Consider the following 17,619-nt stretch of genomic DNA (forward strand, 5'->3'; position numbering starts at 1 on the left):
CCAGTACCTGGCTTTGAAAAGTATTTGTAATCTTTTAATTGTTTATAAAGGTAATGTACAGAAGGGTTACATTATATAAGTCAGGTAAAGAATACATTTCTTTTTGGACAAAAAAACTCCGTCCCCTCTCTCCCTCCCAGTTTTTCTCTCCTAAAAAGAATTTTCAAAAATGAAAAATTAATGTACTTACTCTATTACAATGCAAATACCCAAATTTCAGGCTTATTTTTATGCCAAAATTTAAGTTTATTTTAGGTTTATAAAAGTAGATATACATGATAATGGCTAAATTGTCTGTCTTCAGATTTACTTCAGTTTAATCACCTGGATTAGGAACCAGAATAGACACAGACTCTAGATGATTCTATAATCTGCCAGATGAATAAAGCAATGTAATTATTACCTGTAGACTAGATTTCTTTCCCCTAGGAATAAATTACATCTTCCAGAAAGTATGTGTATGGTTATTTTTGCATGCTTATCCATTAATTTAGAAAAAGGAAAAAAAAAACCTCACCTTCACAGTCAAATCCTCATTACCCAGTGTGACATGAACTTGAATAGGAGGATAAACACCTTTGTCAGCATGGTGTTCCATAGTTGCTCTCATTGCATTCTGAAATATATTAGGGTTACATTAAAAATAGAAATTTGGAAGAAAAAATGCTAATCATAATTTTCAAAAACATATGTACTATATAAACTTAAAAAATAATCCCAATAATAGTATGCAAAAGAACAATAATTTTATAGTCATAGTTGCTTTACTAAAAAGTTAATTTTAAAGGACTTGCGGGATATTTTGATTTAAAGACTCCAACCAAGATTCACTTATTTTCCAAAACTAGTCTTTTAAACACTTTTAACTAATTTACATTAGAGCAGGAAATTCTGCCCATTTTTATAATTTTATTAGATAATGGACATAATGTATCTTTTAAGAACCAGTTGTCCAAATTCCATCCTTTCCCTCTATCTTTCTTTTGTTCTTTTTCTGGTGGTACTGGGACTTGAATTCAGACTTGTGCTAGTAGACAAGTGTTCCACCACATGAATCATGTCCTCATCCCTTTGCTGCACTAGTTACTTTTCAGATTGGGCCTCATGCCTGCATCTCCTGCAGAGATCTAACAACACACTTTCTTTAAGAGGAAATTAAAATTTTCATATAGTAGTAATGGTCTTAAAATGACTGTTTCTCTTACTACTGATTTAAAACTAAGAATATTTACATTGTAAAACTTTTTGATCCATTTCAACATATCATAAACATTAAATACTATCAACCTGGCACATAGCACTGGAATAGAACCTGCTTAAAACTAAATATAAGTAAAACATGCAAACATCTGGGCTGAATTCGGAAACAAGAGCAAATATCCCAGAAGAGACTGCATCTACTCTATCAAAGGCAGTTTAATATTAGATTCTAGACGAAAGCCACTGGTACTGACTTTTGTAAAATGTTACAGAATACAGGATTCTATTATGCATCATTGTGCACAAGTCATTGTGGGACAGAAATTTCAAGGGAAAAATAGCTTTAACATTTTAAGTGCCTAGTGCTATTTATTCTACCACTGAAATTTGTGTAAGATATTAGATACATTCTTATTGTTTTAGCATAGAGCGTTGTTGAACTCTTGCTTTCTGAGACAGTTTTCTGTGTTTTATCACACTTTTCTTTTGTATCATCAGACAGAAAGCCACCAGTTATTTGAAAGACTACAAGTGTCTGATTTAGGACAGTCCTGCTCAGCCACAAAGATAGGTGCCACTCATCACCCACCGCCTTGACAACCAGCAAGTTTCACTGAGGAGCAAAAGGTCCTCTCAACATTACCAGCATAATTTTATTTAGTTTTCAAAAAAAAAATTTTGTGTGTACTGGCCCCAGGACTTAAACTCAGGACTTGGGTAGTAGCCCCTGAGCTTCTTTTTTTTGCTCAAGGCTAGTGCTCTACCACTTGAGCCACAGATCCACTTCTAGCTTTTTCTGTGATTAACTGAAGGTAAGAGTTTCACTGACTTTCCTGCCCAGGCTGGCTTCAAACCTCGATCCTCAGATCTCAGCCTCTTAAGCAAATAGGATTATAGTTGTGAGTCACTGGTGCCAGACATAGTTGTCAAATTTTGTTGTAAAGAGCCAATATAATAACATAATAATATAAATAACTTGTCTTGATTTTTTTTGTGTGTGTACGTGGCAGTATAGAGGATTGAACTCAGGACCTTAAGTTTGGTAGGAAAGGTCTCTGCCACACTCGCCATACTGTAGTCTTTCATTTTTTTAATGCTTCATTTCTACAATAATTAGGGTCTTGCCAATTGTGCCTGAGCTAGTCTCAAACTCCAGATTCTCCTGCCTCTGCCTCCCCATCAGCTAGGATTATAGGCATGCACCACCGTGCCTAATATAAATTACTTTCTCAGGGAGGAAAAAACAAGGTATGCTTATTACTGGGGCCCAGTGGTAGGAAAAAAAATCACTCTTCTAAACATTTTTAGTTTATGAAAATATGAGTGTAACTTCATCAAGCACCTATAATATGCCGCTACTATACTGGTCACTTAGTATGGTAATCCTGATCTTCATAATCCTAGATAGAATCATGCCTGTTTCACAGAAGAGTAAACTGAGGCTCAGACGGCTTAAGTGACCTACTGGACAAGTCATGCGATAAGTGGAGTAATTCTCAGGCCTTTCTGACTCCTAAATCTGGACTATACTACTATATGGAGGTGCCTGTCATGTTAACAAAAGGCCTATCTCTAGTAGTGTTATGTGAGAATGACATGAAATGGCATATTTTAAGGAAGCAGGAGAACCCAAAGGAATATTTGACTCACGGAGTAGATTCCTATCCTGAGGCAAGGGCTCGATAGAGGTTATGTAATACCATTTTACAAACCTTGAAAAGTTCAAACACCATGTGATAGAGGTGGGATGGTACATAAACCACTTGTATTGGCTGTCCTGGTGATTTTGCTACAGAGCAGAAGAGAAAAATATGAAAGTACAGAGAGATGTGCTTACAGCATTTTTAAGAAAAAAAATTGTGTAGTGGTGAAAAGAAAATGTTAATTATGGAGGACAGTATTAATGTGTCACACCATTTCTTTGCAATATTTGTGCTTAAACCCCACCCTCATTAACATTTACAGCTGACAATGACAAAGGCCCTGTAGCCATCCCTTACAATCCAGTCTAGCAAGTTAAACCATCCTCCCTGACTTCTTTTTCATGGCAAGTCTTTGAAAGGACACTCAATCTTTATGTAGAAATTATACTTTCCAAAGAGAGGTTTAAAAAAAAAAAGCTATTTTCTAGTTTTCTGAATGTGTCACCTAGGTGTCTACCTTATTTCAGACATTTCAATGTACAAAAATATGGTAAGCTAGCATCAATTTGTCAAGAAGCACAAATTCTACATTCAAACATTTAACAGAAGCCCAGGGAAGAGGCAAATGGAGGAGGGAGGCTATGTGTGTGTAAAACAGACCTCTAGTACAGCAAAGGAATAATTCATCATACTTTAGAATAATTGAACCAATAAATCAACTCTAATTCAACCAATAATCAGACTCTCCTCTAAGTAAACTAGCCCTTGGGAACAAGAATGGGACATCTGAACATTGCCTATAGCAGTTCAGGCTCCTCAGCTGTCATGTGTACATTGTGATTATTTACTAAATGGTACCATTGTGAATCAAGGATCAATATAGCTTTAGAAAACCACAAGGAAATTCTATTTTCAACTGGTAAGTTCCTCCACTACTCTCCTACTCTGAGGATAAGAATATGGCTTAAGAAAAACCTATTTAATTTGATTCTTCCCACTACCTTCTTAAATTATCATCTGAATCTAGGAAATGCTTTCCTCCTCCGTCAAACTAACATACCGCCAGGAAAACATTGAGCCTCATCAATCTCCTTCCAAGAGAACTAAACCCTTTTTGTCCAAAAGGCACTAGTCAGGGTAAAGGAAAGACCACCAGAAAGAAACAGATTCAAGTAGATGAGCTCATTTTTTAACTCTCTTACACACCTAGCCATCTGACTTCTTCAATAATAAAAATGGTTTACGAGTTAAGAAGAAGAAAAAAAGGATAATCCTTGTGTTACTAAAGTGTATACAAAAGTCAAATGTAATTTTCTTGGCACCATTTTTCTATGACTATCAAGAAAATTAAAAATAAGCAAAGAATCAAAACTATCAATTACATAAGGAAAAATGGAGCAGAAAAAGTTAAAATGCTTTTCATAAGAAATCTAACTATACATACATATATGTATATGGGTTTGTGTGTACATATATGTATTCTATATGATTGCTCTTCAGCCTTTGTAACCGTGAAGAGTTGAGGAAAAAGTCTTTCTCTAGCGAAACAAATTTAGTTCTCTATGATTTCTTGTCAGGTAAAGATAACACTAATCACTGAGGAAAGGACAACACAAAGCAGGCTTACCATTTAGTTCTTCAAGTTCTAGTTCAGGAGAGTTAATATAATATAAATCACAAAGACGCCTAGCATTTTCATAGCCATCTAGTATTCAAAACAAAACAAAAAAGCATTAAATAAATTTACTTGGTTCATGCAGTAAGAGAGCAACAGTATTGACAAATGAAAATAAAATTCATTACAGGAAAACATATACTTTTGGGCTGGGGATATGGCCTAGTGACAAGAGTGCTTGCCTCATATACATGAAGCCCTGGGTTCAATTCCCCAGCACCATATACAGAAAACGGCCAAAAGTGGTGCTGTGGCTCAAGTGGCAGAGTGCTATCCTTGAGTAAAAAGAAGCCAGGGACAGTGCTCAGGCCCTGAGTCCAAGCCCCAGAACTGGCAAAAAAAAAAAAACATATACTTTTACAATCTTAGGGTGGTAAAGGTCTTTCATACAACAAAGCCTAACAGCTACAAAGGAAAAATTACAAAAATTAATAACATCTGCACAGAAAAATATACCATAAAAGAAGCTAAAGAAAAAGAAAAAAGAAAAAGAAAGAAAATATTTATAATATATTAATCAAAACAACTGGAGAAGGTATACAGAATATGTACTGTTAATCTATTTTGCTTTTTTTTGGAAGTAACCCATTTTAAATGTTTATAAATGTTTTCAATTCTAGAAATATTTCCTGATAAAATACTAAAAAAAAAAGAAAAGAAAAAAAACCAGTATGAGTACGGGTAGCTCACATCTCTAATCCTAGCTATTCGGGAGTCTGAGATCTTAAAGGACTATGGTTTAAAGCTAGCCTGGACAGAAAAGCCCTCAAGACTCCATCTCCAAAAAATAATCAGCAAAAAGTCAGGCTGCAAATATGGATCAGATATCAGAACACCATAAACAAGCATAGCAAACAATCTTCAATGTTTAAACCCTGAGTTCAAACTCCAGACCAGGAAAAAAAAATCAATATATATAAAGACATTCACTGTAGTATTGCTGGCTATGGGAAAAAAATAAAAATAGCCCAAATGTATCTCAACAGGAGGGCAGATTAACACATACTGATAACATCTTACATAGCTACTAAGAAACTTGGAGTACATCCCTATGCATTGTCTTAGCAAAATATCTGTTAACATTCCACTTTCTAAAAACAACCAAAAACGTAAAACCAATTATTTTGTCTGTGGGTGGGCATATGGGGTATAAATAGAAAAAGAAGTGTGAAAAGATATAAAACAAACTTATAAATTGTTTCTGATGTAAGGACTTAGAAAGAGGATACTAGGGACTTAAATTTTGGGAAATTAATACACTAGATTGGGAAACAGATACACTAGATTGTACCACTAAACTTTGCAAAGAAGTCTATCAACATTCATCTTACAAATAATGAATAACTAATGTTATAAGGAATTTAACGACACATACTTGCTCCTAACATTTTATCTAATGACACAAACAGATGTTTTAATAGCAAAAACAAGTCAACATTTGGATTTCTGCATCCTTTTAGAAATTAAAGAATACCTTTAATAACTTCAATCACATTGCAGTTTGGATTTATGCTTCCAATATGTTTTCTATGAGAAGGACTTCCTTTTCCACCAAACAATAAAGCTATTAGAAATACAAATAAAAAGTAAGCAAATCTACTGAATGTCCTTAAATGCAGTATTCATATTCAATAAAGATAGAGGGCAAATAATATAAAAATGTATCATATAAAGATGGAATAGGAGACTCACTGAAAGCTGGCAAACAATAAGAGGGAAGGGAGGGTGAGGAAAAAGAGAGCGATATAGGGGGGTTAATCTGATTAAAATATAATACATGCAGGTGTAAAATGTCATAGTAAAACCCTTTTGTGGAGCGGGGTGCCAGTGGCTCACATCTGCAATCCTAGCTACTCAGGAGGCTGAGATCTGAGGATCACGGTTCAAAGCAAGCCTGGGCAAGAAAGTCCATAAGACTCCTCATCTCCAACAAACTACTCAGAAAAAGCCCGAAGTGGCGCTGTGGTTCAAGTGGTAGGGAGCTAGCTTTGAGCAAAAGAAGCGCAGGGGCAGTGCCCAGACCCTGAGTTCAAGCTCAAGGACCATCAAAACAAAACAAAACAAAACAAAAAATGTTGTACAATATACCAAAAATGGCAGGAAGTAAAAACAGGCTTTGATGGTGGGGCTAGTACCAGAGCAAGTAAGGAGAGCCAATGGAGACAGTAAAGCAAAGTGGATATAAATAGTCAAAATAAGCACATAGAAAATAGGACAATACCTGTTGAATTTATTTTAAGGGAGAAGGGAGATAAGGAATGTGATGGAGAGGGTAAGATATACTATATGCAAGTATGGAAATGTCACAGTGAAAGACCTTTTGCACAAAACTGTGCTAATAACATGTTAATTTCACCAGAAATTACCAAGTAATTTTGTCTTTAAGATTATATATGATTATGTGTATCCCAATTGAAGCTATTTACCCAAATTAAAAATGAAAGTTTTTTAAATTATTTTTTTCTAATAAATTAATTCAGTTTACCATTAAAAAATTAATCTGCTTTGTATGGAAGTCTACTTACACTTTTCTGAATAAAAAAAACAGTGTTCTCTTTAAAGGAAGTTTAAGTAAATTTAGAATATACCAACAGACATTTGGTATAAATGTTTGAATAAATTTAAAATACTAACAGACATTTCTAAATGCTTCTCTTGGCTTTGGGACACTTACAGTGTTGATTAAGCAACATTCTAATTGAAATGCGACTCATATAGAATCGATCCAAAAAGTATTGAACGTTCTGGCTGGTAACAGGATCCACTCCAAAGCTTTCCTTGTATTCTGTCACACCCTGTGCCATTGTGGGAATGACATCATTGTGTCGGTTTCTGATCCGGATCACAGTATCTGTAAAGCTAAACAAACCTGTCTGTCAAGACAGCCAAATATTGTGACAAATGGGTTTAATTCCAAAATATAAACTTAATTAACAATGGTAGACTAGAAAACAGTTAGCTCAGTAAGCGAAACATCAATGTGCATTTTCCTAAACTGAAATATATTTTGGATAATAAAATATACCAGATCTATCAAAGATTAAGGCCCTCCAGAATAAGACTATCACGGTTTAATTCTTGACTTCTTAGAGTAAGATTGCCACATAACACAACTGTAAATGGGTTAAGAGTTTTCCTTATCCTTTATCAACTAGAGTCATCTGACAACTCATTATTGAAGTTAGAATTCCAGAGATTCTGAGTAAGAGCAAGCAGAGAAAGCATACTCTGTAACGATCAAAATGCAATGGGCCATTTGGATATTTGTAAGATCGTTATGGGCCACAAAATTATCAATATGAGAAGACTTAAGTGGTTAGCCAACAAGAAGCATTCTGTGTCCGTATATCCAATGATGAGACCGTGTACACCTGTGGGCCAGATGTTTCCCACCATCAGGTAATGGAGGTGACTATGAGGGTTTATCAATTCTGGCATGTTGATTATGAAATTGGTCGTATTACTTAACATTATTTTATAAATCACAGGTCATAGAGATCCATAGGCAAGGTGTTTTGTTTTGTTGTTGTCATCCAGTATAACAAAAGAATTGTAACTAGTTACCAATCTTTCAAAATTGGGAGTTTTACAGTGAAAATACAGACTTGCAACTTTCCATGTGTATATGTACATGCTGGCTTGAACTTGGGACCTGAGTACTGTCCTTGAGCTTTTGTGATCAAGACTAGCACTCTACCACTTAAGCCACAGCTCCACTTCTAGCTTTTTTGGCAGTTAATTGGTGATGAGAGTCTCACAGATTTTCCTGCCTGGGCTGGCTTCAAACTGTCATCTTCAGATCTCAGCCTCCTAAGTAGCTAGGATTAAAGGCACGAGCCACCATACCCAGCTTCAACTTTTAGTTAATAGAAAAAAGCAGCTTATTTAGGGAGCATTAACACAAGACTCAGAGGGAGCTAAGGGAAGGTATCTATTCTCTCAACAGTCCAAACTGTACACCTTTATTTCCATTGATCATCACACTTGAGCTTTGGCTTTTCATATGTAACGAGGAATATGAAGCATCTGCCTTGTTTATACGGGCTGCTTTAACTACCAGATGTTCCAAAAGTAGTAGGAATCTAAAAGTTATTCAATTTCCCCAAAAATAGCACATTTAAGCATAACAGATTAATTTTCATATGATGTTTGAAGATATAAAAACTGTGTTTAGAATAAGGTTCAACTAGGGTACTTACTCATAAATAGTTTTAGCATTTTCAGCACTTTTGTCCTTAAAATCAAGAAGTTCCTGAAGACTCTGGATGTACCTAAAATGCAAATCAATAGCGGTTTGCTCTTCCACATTCCAAAAATTAAATACTGTGAAAGTTATCTCAAAACCTATTTTAAATATTCTATAATTTTAAAAGTACAATATTGTTATAAATTATGACTGAAGTAGGATTTTTATACACATTCATATTTGAGTAATGCAATATGGTTCAAGTGGTAGAGTGCCAAGCAGGCAAGCAAAAACCTTTATTTTATTATAGTAGTAGTAGTAGTAGTAATTGGGTTTGAACTTAGGGCTCATATTTGTTCAGCTAAATTGCTTGGCAGAGCTCTACTACTTGAACCATGCTTCTAGCCCTGAAACTTGGCTGTTCGGGTCCAATTAACAAATATTTCTTGGAAACCTACATAATGCTATATGCTTGTTTAAAAACAAAACTGAATAAAACATGAAAGTCATAAAAATATAGGCTCCTGGTTTATCTTAAAATTTAAGGCAACAAAGTATTTAGAAATGACCAAAAAGAAAAAAAAAAGCAATTTATTTTCTCAAGGTCATGCAGGCAAGGGCAAAGGCAAACACTACAAGGGCCAGGGCTAAAATTACCACACAGGACATTCAATTACCCTTTTCACCAGTTTTAAGTCCTGATTGGTTTAAGAACTTTACCCAGGAGCAATGAAAGTGTCTTTAAATTCTATGAATATGTATGTATATTTGGGAAGCTGTTCCTGACAAATAACAGACTTCAACAAGACTTTTTCTTCTGTAGTCAAGTGATTCTGATAGATGCTGTTTTGTTTATACCTTAACTTTCTTTATATTGGCCAGAAAAAGAAAACTAATTATTCATGAGATACCTGTCCCATGTTGAACAAGAACAGATTTCAAAAAACAGGATTATGCAATTTTTAATGAAGAATTTTAAGAAACGGGAGGGCTGGGAATATGGCCTAGTGGCAAGAGTGCTGGTCTCGTATACATGAAGCCCTGGGTTCGATTCCTCAGCACCACATATACAACAGAAAACAGCCAGAAGTGGCGCTGTGGCTCAAGTGGCAGAGTGCTAGCCTTGAACAAAAAGAAGCCAAGGACAGTGCTCAGGCCCTGAGTTCAAGGCCCAGGACTGGCAAAACAAAAAGAACGAACAGGAAAAAAGCTTCCTCAGAAAGGCTATTTCCGGGCTGGGAATGTGGCCTGATGGTAAGAGTGCTTGCCAAATATATTCCACTCCGGCCAATTACAACATAGATAGGTAGATGTATAGATAGCGCTTAAAGGAATAAAACTTTTAGCCAGACAAGGTGGTTCACATTTGTAATCCCAGGTACTTAGGCAGGATCAGGAAGAGCATGGTTCAAGGCCAGCCAGAACAAAAAGTTAGCAAGAACTCATCTCAGTGTAAAAGTTGGACATGATAGTATACCTGTCATTCCAGCTACACAGGAAGGTAAAATAGAAAGACTGAGGTACAGACCAGTAGGACAAAAATCTCAGTACCAACCTAAAAAATAACTAAAGCAAAAAAGGTTGAAAATGTGGCTCAAGTGATGAGAGCTATAGCCTAGTGTGAAGTCCTGAGTTAAAACCCCAGCACCAAGAGGAAAAAAAAAAGGGAATAACACTTTAAAGATTAATAACATTAAGAAAGGCTACAGCTAGGTGTCACATAGTAATAAACACATAAAATGTTCACTATCAATTTTTTGGAGGAACAACAAGCTTTCAAAAACTTCAGTTTTGGGTTGTTGTTTTTTTGTTTTGTCATTCATGGGGCTTGAACTCAGGGCCTGGGCACTGTCTCTGAGCCTTTATGCTTAAGGCTAGCACTTTACCACTTTGAGCCACAGCTCCAATTATGGTTTTCTGGTGGTTAATTGGAGATAAGAGTCTCACAGACTTTCCTGCCTGGGCTGGCTTCAAACCATGATCCTCAGACTCAGCCTCCTAAATAGCATGAGCCACCAATACTCAGAAACTTCTGTTTTAAACTGGGGCGTGCACATATTAAAATATCACACTGAACTCATTAATCCATGTAGTCAATAAATTTAAAAAAAAATCAGAAGACTAAGGCAGGTGTCAGTGGCTCACCTCTATAATCCTAGGGGGCTAAGATCTGAGAATTGCAGTTTGAAGTCAACTCAAGCAGGAAAAGTCCCTGAAAGTCGCCTCTCTAGCCACTAAAAAGCTAGAGTATATCCCACAGATTACATGATACTTAGAAAACCAACCATACAACTGGGGGTGGGGAGGGAACTGGGGAGGGAGGAGATGGGGAAAAAAATGAGGGAGGAGGTAACAAGTTGGATAAGAAATGTACTTGCCTTACATATGAAACTGGAACCCCTCTGTACTTCACTTTGACAATAAAGAAGAAAAAAAAAAAGCCAGAGTAGAGCTGTAGCTCAAGTGCAAGAGCGCTAGAGCCTTGAGGACAAAGGCTCTTGGACAGCATCCAGGCCCTGAGTTCAAGCCCCAGGACCAGCACACAAAATAAACAACCTAGAAGAAAAAAAGTTTTAACTTTTTGTAATTTTTTTTTGCCAGTCCTGGGGCTTGAACTCAAGGCCTGGACACTCACTGTCCCTGAGCTTCTTTTGCTCAAGAACAACACTCTACCACTTGAGCCACAGCACCACTTCCAGCCTTTTTCTGTTTATGGCGTACTGAGGAATTAAACCCAGGGCTTTATGCATGCTAGGAAAGCACTCTACCACTAGGCCACATTCCCAGCCCACTTTTTGTAATTTATAATAAGACATACAATGAAATTAATTCACTTTGTTAAAAAAAAATCTCTGGGCTGGGGATATAGCCTAGTGGCAAGAGTGCCTGCCTCGGATACAAGAGGCCCTAGGTTCGATTCCCCAGCACCACATATACAGAAAACGGCCAGAAGCGGCGCTGTGGCTCAAGTGGCAGAGTGCTAGCCTTGAGCGGGAAGAAGCCAGGGACAGTGCTCAGGCCCTGAGTCCAAGGCCCAGGACTGGCCAAAAAAAAAAAAAAAAAAATCTCTGACATTCATCATTCTGATGATGTACAGACACATTATATAGTGACTCATGAGTCTGAGCTGCAGTCCCAGAGGATTACTTAAGGAATTAAAAGAAATGTACATAAATATTTGACCATCAACAAATGGTAGCTTGCCTGGTGCTAGTGGCTCATGCCAGTATTCCTAGCTACTCAGGAGGCTAAGATCTGAGGATGGTGGTTTGAAGCCTGCAGGAGCAAGAACGTAGATGAAATTCTTATCTCCAATTAACCACCAGAAAGCTGGAAGTGAAGCTGTGGCTCAAAGTGATAGAGTGCTAGCCTTGAGCAGAAAAGTTCAGGGACAGTGTCCAGGCCCTGAGTTCAAGTCCCATGATTGACCAAAAAAAAAAAAAGAGAGAGAGAGAGATAGCTATTTCTATGTAACATTTTTGCAGATTTAGTAACATAAATCTTAAATTATAAAAAAAGAACAAAAAAGGAAAGTAAGCCTAAATACACATGCATACATTCATAACACACACACATAAGGCGGAAGAGGACTACTGATACTACTTAAGACTCCACTAAATAGTAAAAAAAAAAAAAAATTGCCTTAGATCTTTAAAAAGCCCATAAATCCACTGAAACTGACAACACAAGATGGAATCTTACCAGCTTTGTACCAATTGAACGGATGGGGTTCTGAGAAGGTTATCTGGAAGAAGACTTATTTCTTTCATTATATTTGCCAATCTAACAGGCAACTCCTGCCGCAGAAACATAAATGAGGTCTTTTCACATGCATTTACGGATCCTGAAACCGAACACAATGGGAAAAGCAGTAAGTGTCCATAAGAGATCAGAAGCCAGAAAACAGGGTGAAAACCCAGAGAGAGTCAGCCACCTGGCAGGCCAGAGGAGTAGAACCATCATAATGACCAGGTTCTCTTAAAGGTTATACTAAAAAGTCCTACTATCTCAGCACTGCATTCTACACTAATTCCAATCTTGCTGCTTTAGCAGTCAACAGTAGCAAAACTTACAGTCAGCAACAGGAATTACAGTATTAGAGAAAAACATCTTCTGAACCAGGTAAAATTCATCCTTCACCACACTCTAGTCACTTGAAAGTACAAACAATACCTGAGGGCTTTGAGAAAAAAAAAAAAAAAAAGAGGGGGGGGGAGGAAACCTTACCACTGTAAACCAGTTTTAAGATAAAGAGACTACGGGTTATCTTTCAAGCTAAGGATGGTGTTCACCTGATAGCACTCACCAAAGCAAACTAAAATTCTACTTAAACTTGAGGGCTGTAAAGTGTACATTCTGTTTGCCCCTTTCTTCATTTTTCCCGGATGAGAAATTAAAGTCAAATGTCTCCCTTCTGCAATCTGTCACACACCCTCCAGGGAACAGCGGGGTGAAAAGCCGCACACTGGACAACCCCTTCTGCCCGTGCACTTTACACTTGTACACGACTTCTTCGCTGCATATGCAAAAGGAACGCGCTCGTAGGTGGAAAACCTGGGAGCTACGGGTTAAAGAAAACATTCCGAGGAAAATACCGGGCCAGTTAGAACTTGTTTCCCTAACATCACCCCACTTGTAGGCAGTCAACGTGTGACTGCACGGATCATCACCGGGCAGATTCGAACTAGACACCTGGAGGGGCAACACCGGGAGGGGCAACGGGCCTGGCCCCGCGGGCGCACCTGCCGCGCGGGCGCGAAGAGGCGGCCGCTCTCCGACTCCTGGCCGCAGCGCCAGGCACCCCACCGCCCCCAGTTGTTTACCCGGCCCGCAGGCGTCGGGACCTTCGGGGAGGAAGGAAGCGCCATTGCACAGGAAGGAGGCGGTGGGAAGGGCCGGTGCCCTGAGCCCCGCGAGGGACGGGCGCGGTGGCTGCTCCCCGGCGGGGCGTGCACAAAGGGCGGAGGCCCGGGCCGCACTCACCGAAGTCCAGGAACTGCTTCATGGAGAGCGGCGACGGCGAGAAGCGCGCGTAGAAGTCTACTTGGCCCGGAACGCCGCGTTCCGACGCCGGCCCAGAGCTGGAATCCGAGGTCAGGCCGCGGCTGACGCTGGGGCCCGCGGGGCGCCACCCTAAACCGGGGCCCCCCGAAGAGGCTCCGAGCAGCAGCCGCGCCAGCTTCATGCCGAGCGCCGCCCGAGGAGCCCGTGCCCCCGACACCAGCCCCCCGCTCCCCGCCGCGTCCAGGAGCTACGTGCGGGACGTGGCGGGTCGCGGCTGTCACCGCCGTGGAGCCCGCCCCCGCCGGAGCTCCGCCCCGGGCAAGGCCACTCCCCCGTATGGGCGGGACCTCCGCAGGTGGAGGCGGGGGCGACGCGGGGCTTGGTGCTGTCGGGGCTGTGCCTAGCCACCTTCTCCCGGGTCTCCTTTCCTAAGTCGTCCTGTCTGGCCCGCGCTGTGGTTCGCCCCTTCTCCTGCCACTTATGGCGAATGCAACCCGGAGAGCTGCAAAGACACCAGTTACTAGTAAAAGTCACTTTCCCAGCGACTGGCCGCCTGTTATCTGTCCTAGCTATTCAGGGGGCTAAGCCCTGGAGGAGCGCAGTTGGAAGTCCCCAAACTCCATCTTCAATTAACCAGCAAAATGCCGGGCTGGAGGTGTGGCCAGCCATGAGCAAGAAAGCTGAGAGTGCAAGATCCTGAGTTCAAAATCCGTACACACACACACACACACACACACACACACACACACACACGCTAGAGAAATAGCTATCTTTTTTTTGGTCGGCCATGGGGCTTGAACTCAAGGCCTGGGTGCTGTTCCTGGACTCTTTTGCTGAAGGCTAGCACTCTACCACTTGGAGCCATAGCTTCACTTCCGGTTACTGAGTGGTTAATTGCAGATAAGGGTCTCGTGGAATTTCCTGCTTGGGTTGGCTTTGAACCGCAATCCTCAGATCTCAGCCCCCAGAGGATCTACGATTACAGGCCAGAGCCACAAATACATGACCTGTGTCTCATTTTTGGCTTTGATACTTCTACTGGGTTTTGTTTTCCTTTTTAAATTTATTTATTTATTAATTTCCTGCAGGACTGAAACAGTAAGTAGTTCTGGGTTCCCAACTTCATGTCCAGAATATTAATGACATAGTAGCAAACAAATTAAGTTTATTAAGAGTATAGAATAAAGCTCTGACACAGGAAAGGCAAGAGGGAAACTCAAGCCAAAGCAGGCTCAGAGTCTAGGGGTTTATATTTTGCGTGGGGGATGTGGATTTTTTTTTTTATGGCATTAATGGATTGACCAGTTTTTCTGTAACTAGGGTGAATTAGAGGTCAGATCGCTTCACCTAGCAATGAATTTTAACTGGCTATTATTCTTTGAGAGTTCTGTTTTTGTACAAAAAGCATATAAAATTTAACTGTCTGCAAAACAGCACACAAGAAAGGGCAACCTTGTAAAACTTAGCCTCTCAGGTCTGTAAAACAGAGTCCTGTTTTTCTTAGGAAAGTGTCTCAACACCCATGTTGGCAGGGGCAGTCAGCTACTCACCTGTATGTTTTCCTGGCTGGCATTTTGACACCCAAGACAGAAGTCTTGTGGCCTTGTTATTTTTTTTTTTAAACCAGGCCCTTCCTTTCCTTTCCATATCTTCAAATATTAGAGAGTCCCTCTATGAAAGAAGAATGAGGTTGTTTGCCCAGACAGTAGATAGAAGGCTTGAAGGTAGAAACCCTGGATGGAGGCAGATCTGACTGGACATGACAAAACTCAATGTGTATGGGCAAAAATTCCCCACGAGATGGGCAGCCTTAGAGGAGGACCCAGCTCTTGTCAATGACCTACAGTCAATAGCCTGGACCCCAGCTTGGCAAAGATGATGTAGGGAGGTTTATGAAAAGAGCCTGGGTTTTGAATCCTGGTTCTGCAATCTGCTGGCTATGTGTCCTTCTGTGTCTTAACTTCTCTGAGCCTCCAGCTGCTTACCTAAAAAAAGAGGCATAATATCTGTGTCCTTGGGTGACATAAATAGTGAAACAATAGACTGTCAGTATAGGACCAATCCAGGACTTACTAAACACCAACAATCTTTCTAAGAAAATCTTTATTACTCTTCTTGATTATCTTATTAAGATTTTATAAGAACCACTTATATGTGTATCTGTACTGTTCTTGAAACAGACTTTATCAAAGTTTGGAGGAAAACAAAGTTTAGTATTAGACTTTTTGTGTATGTGTGACAGTTCTGGAGCTTGAACTGAGGGCCAGAGCACTCTCCCTGAGCTTTTCACCTAAGACTAACATTCTATCACTTGAACCACAACTCCATTTCTAGCGGTTTTGGTGCTTGGTCTTAGAGACTTTGTTGCCTGGGCCAGCTTAGAACCTTGATCCTACTATCTCAGTCTCCTGAGTTGCTAGGATTACAGGCATGAGCCTCTGAGGCCTCCCCTGCTCCTTAGACTTTCTTAAAACAGCTCTCAACCATGCTAGTTATTTTACTTCAGCCTCTCAAGTTATCTTCTGCCCTCCTTCTGGACTCCGGCCTTACTTTATCAGGAAGAGTATTCAGCCCCCAGCGCCTATTTGCATCTCTGATGCTATCTAAAACATCCAACTGAAAATTAACTTGTTTGATATACACAGAATGTGATATACAAAGAATAGGCAATAAGGTCACATTACCTTTTTTTTTTTTTTTTGGTCTTTTATAGTATTTTGTTTTTTTTTTCCAGAGCTGAGGACGGAACTCGGGGCCTTGCTCTTGCCATAGGCGCTCTTCCGCTGAGCTAAATCCCCAAGCCTCCATAAGGTCACATATAAATGGATGTCAACTCTTCCTTTTCTTTTTCATTACTTTTTTCTTCTTTGGCAAAGGCTTAAGATCCAGAGTGGAGGATATCTTACAAGACTTTACTAAAGAACTTGCTTTATTTATTTATGAAGTAGGGAGACCAGATCTAGATGATGCCACCTTGTTCTCACAAACATCCTGGTACCTAGTTGGATGGTGGGGGCTTTCCACTCAGCTTCAAAGGCCTAGAGGCAAGACAGACCATCCTTTGAATTGCAGGTGCCTAGCTCAGTTGGTAGGGCTAGGAGGGCTCTATTTATGCAAATGAATCCTGTTGTTTAGACCCAGAGAGGATAGCCCTGCTCCCAGTGCCTTTGTTTGTGCTGGGGCTTTGTCACCACTCAAGCTTGTGGCTTTTGTCTTTGGAAGCTTGGTGCAGGCTCTGCAAGGTGGCAGTTTTTTGTGACAAGAGCCCACTTGCAGACACTGACTTTCTAATAAAGACTCCCAATTCAACCTCTCAAACTGTGGCTTCTGTTTCTAGCAAAGAAGATTTATATTTGTTTATATACAATATATAACCACACTTTCAGCCTCCATAAGTGTTTCCTATATAACATATTTGGGCCAGATCCTAAGTTCCTATACTCTATATTGGCTGAAAAGGGTGGGGAAAATGATGGGAAACAAGCTAGACTGTCTTCATTTCCCTTTGGCTTCATAGGGTTCGGAGACCAAAAACAGAGGAGACAGTCATTTCTTCTCTAATCCCTTTCTGCAGGGCAGAGTCTGTGTTCCTCTAAGTGTGGCTACAGCTCCCTCCACAAGCCCAAAGAACCTAGAGACACCCTGTGTTGCTTAACAGGATTCTTCATTATCTCTGGCTATTTAACTCAGCCTGAATCCCTAAAAAGAGCCATTAAACACCCTTTTGAGTGTGTTATCATTTCCTGCCTCAACCTTCAGTTCCAGATACTAGACAAAAAAAAAAAAAAAGGAAAATCAAGACTTATGCAAGTATAAAATGAACTCATCAGATTTTTTTGTTTGTTTGTTTTTTGTTTTGGCCAGTCCTGGGCCTTGGACTCAGGGCCTGAGCACTGTCCCTGGCTTCTTCC

General features: G+C 39.8%; 1 protein-coding gene across 2 annotated transcripts in view; it reads right to left on the minus strand.

Moving 5' to 3' along the window:
• The window catches only part of Pdk1 (pyruvate dehydrogenase kinase 1), a 31,367-nt gene extending 17,369 nt beyond the window's left edge, over positions 1-13,998 (minus strand). For both annotated transcript variants that reach the window (XM_048345238.1, XM_048345239.1), the window contains exons 1-8: positions 13,688-13,998; positions 12,407-12,548; positions 8,718-8,789; positions 7,193-7,377; positions 5,993-6,082; positions 4,471-4,548; positions 2,913-2,989; positions 518-616 (exon numbers count right to left, since the gene is read on the minus strand). In XM_048345238.1, the coding sequence (XP_048201195.1) occupies positions 518-616; positions 2,913-2,989; positions 4,471-4,548; positions 5,993-6,082; positions 7,193-7,377; positions 8,718-8,789; positions 12,407-12,548; positions 13,688-13,889 (945 nt within the window). In that variant the 5' untranslated portion in view covers positions 13,890-13,998. The remainder of the gene's footprint in view (positions 1-517; positions 617-2,912; positions 2,990-4,470; positions 4,549-5,992; positions 6,083-7,192; positions 7,378-8,717; positions 8,790-12,406; positions 12,549-13,687) is intronic.
• Positions 13,999-17,619: the final 3,621 nt, after the last annotated feature.

Source organism: Perognathus longimembris, chromosome 4 (genome assembly GCF_023159225.1).
Source record: "Perognathus longimembris pacificus isolate PPM17 chromosome 4, ASM2315922v1, whole genome shotgun sequence".
NCBI lineage: Eukaryota > Metazoa > Chordata > Mammalia > Rodentia > Heteromyidae > Perognathus > Perognathus longimembris.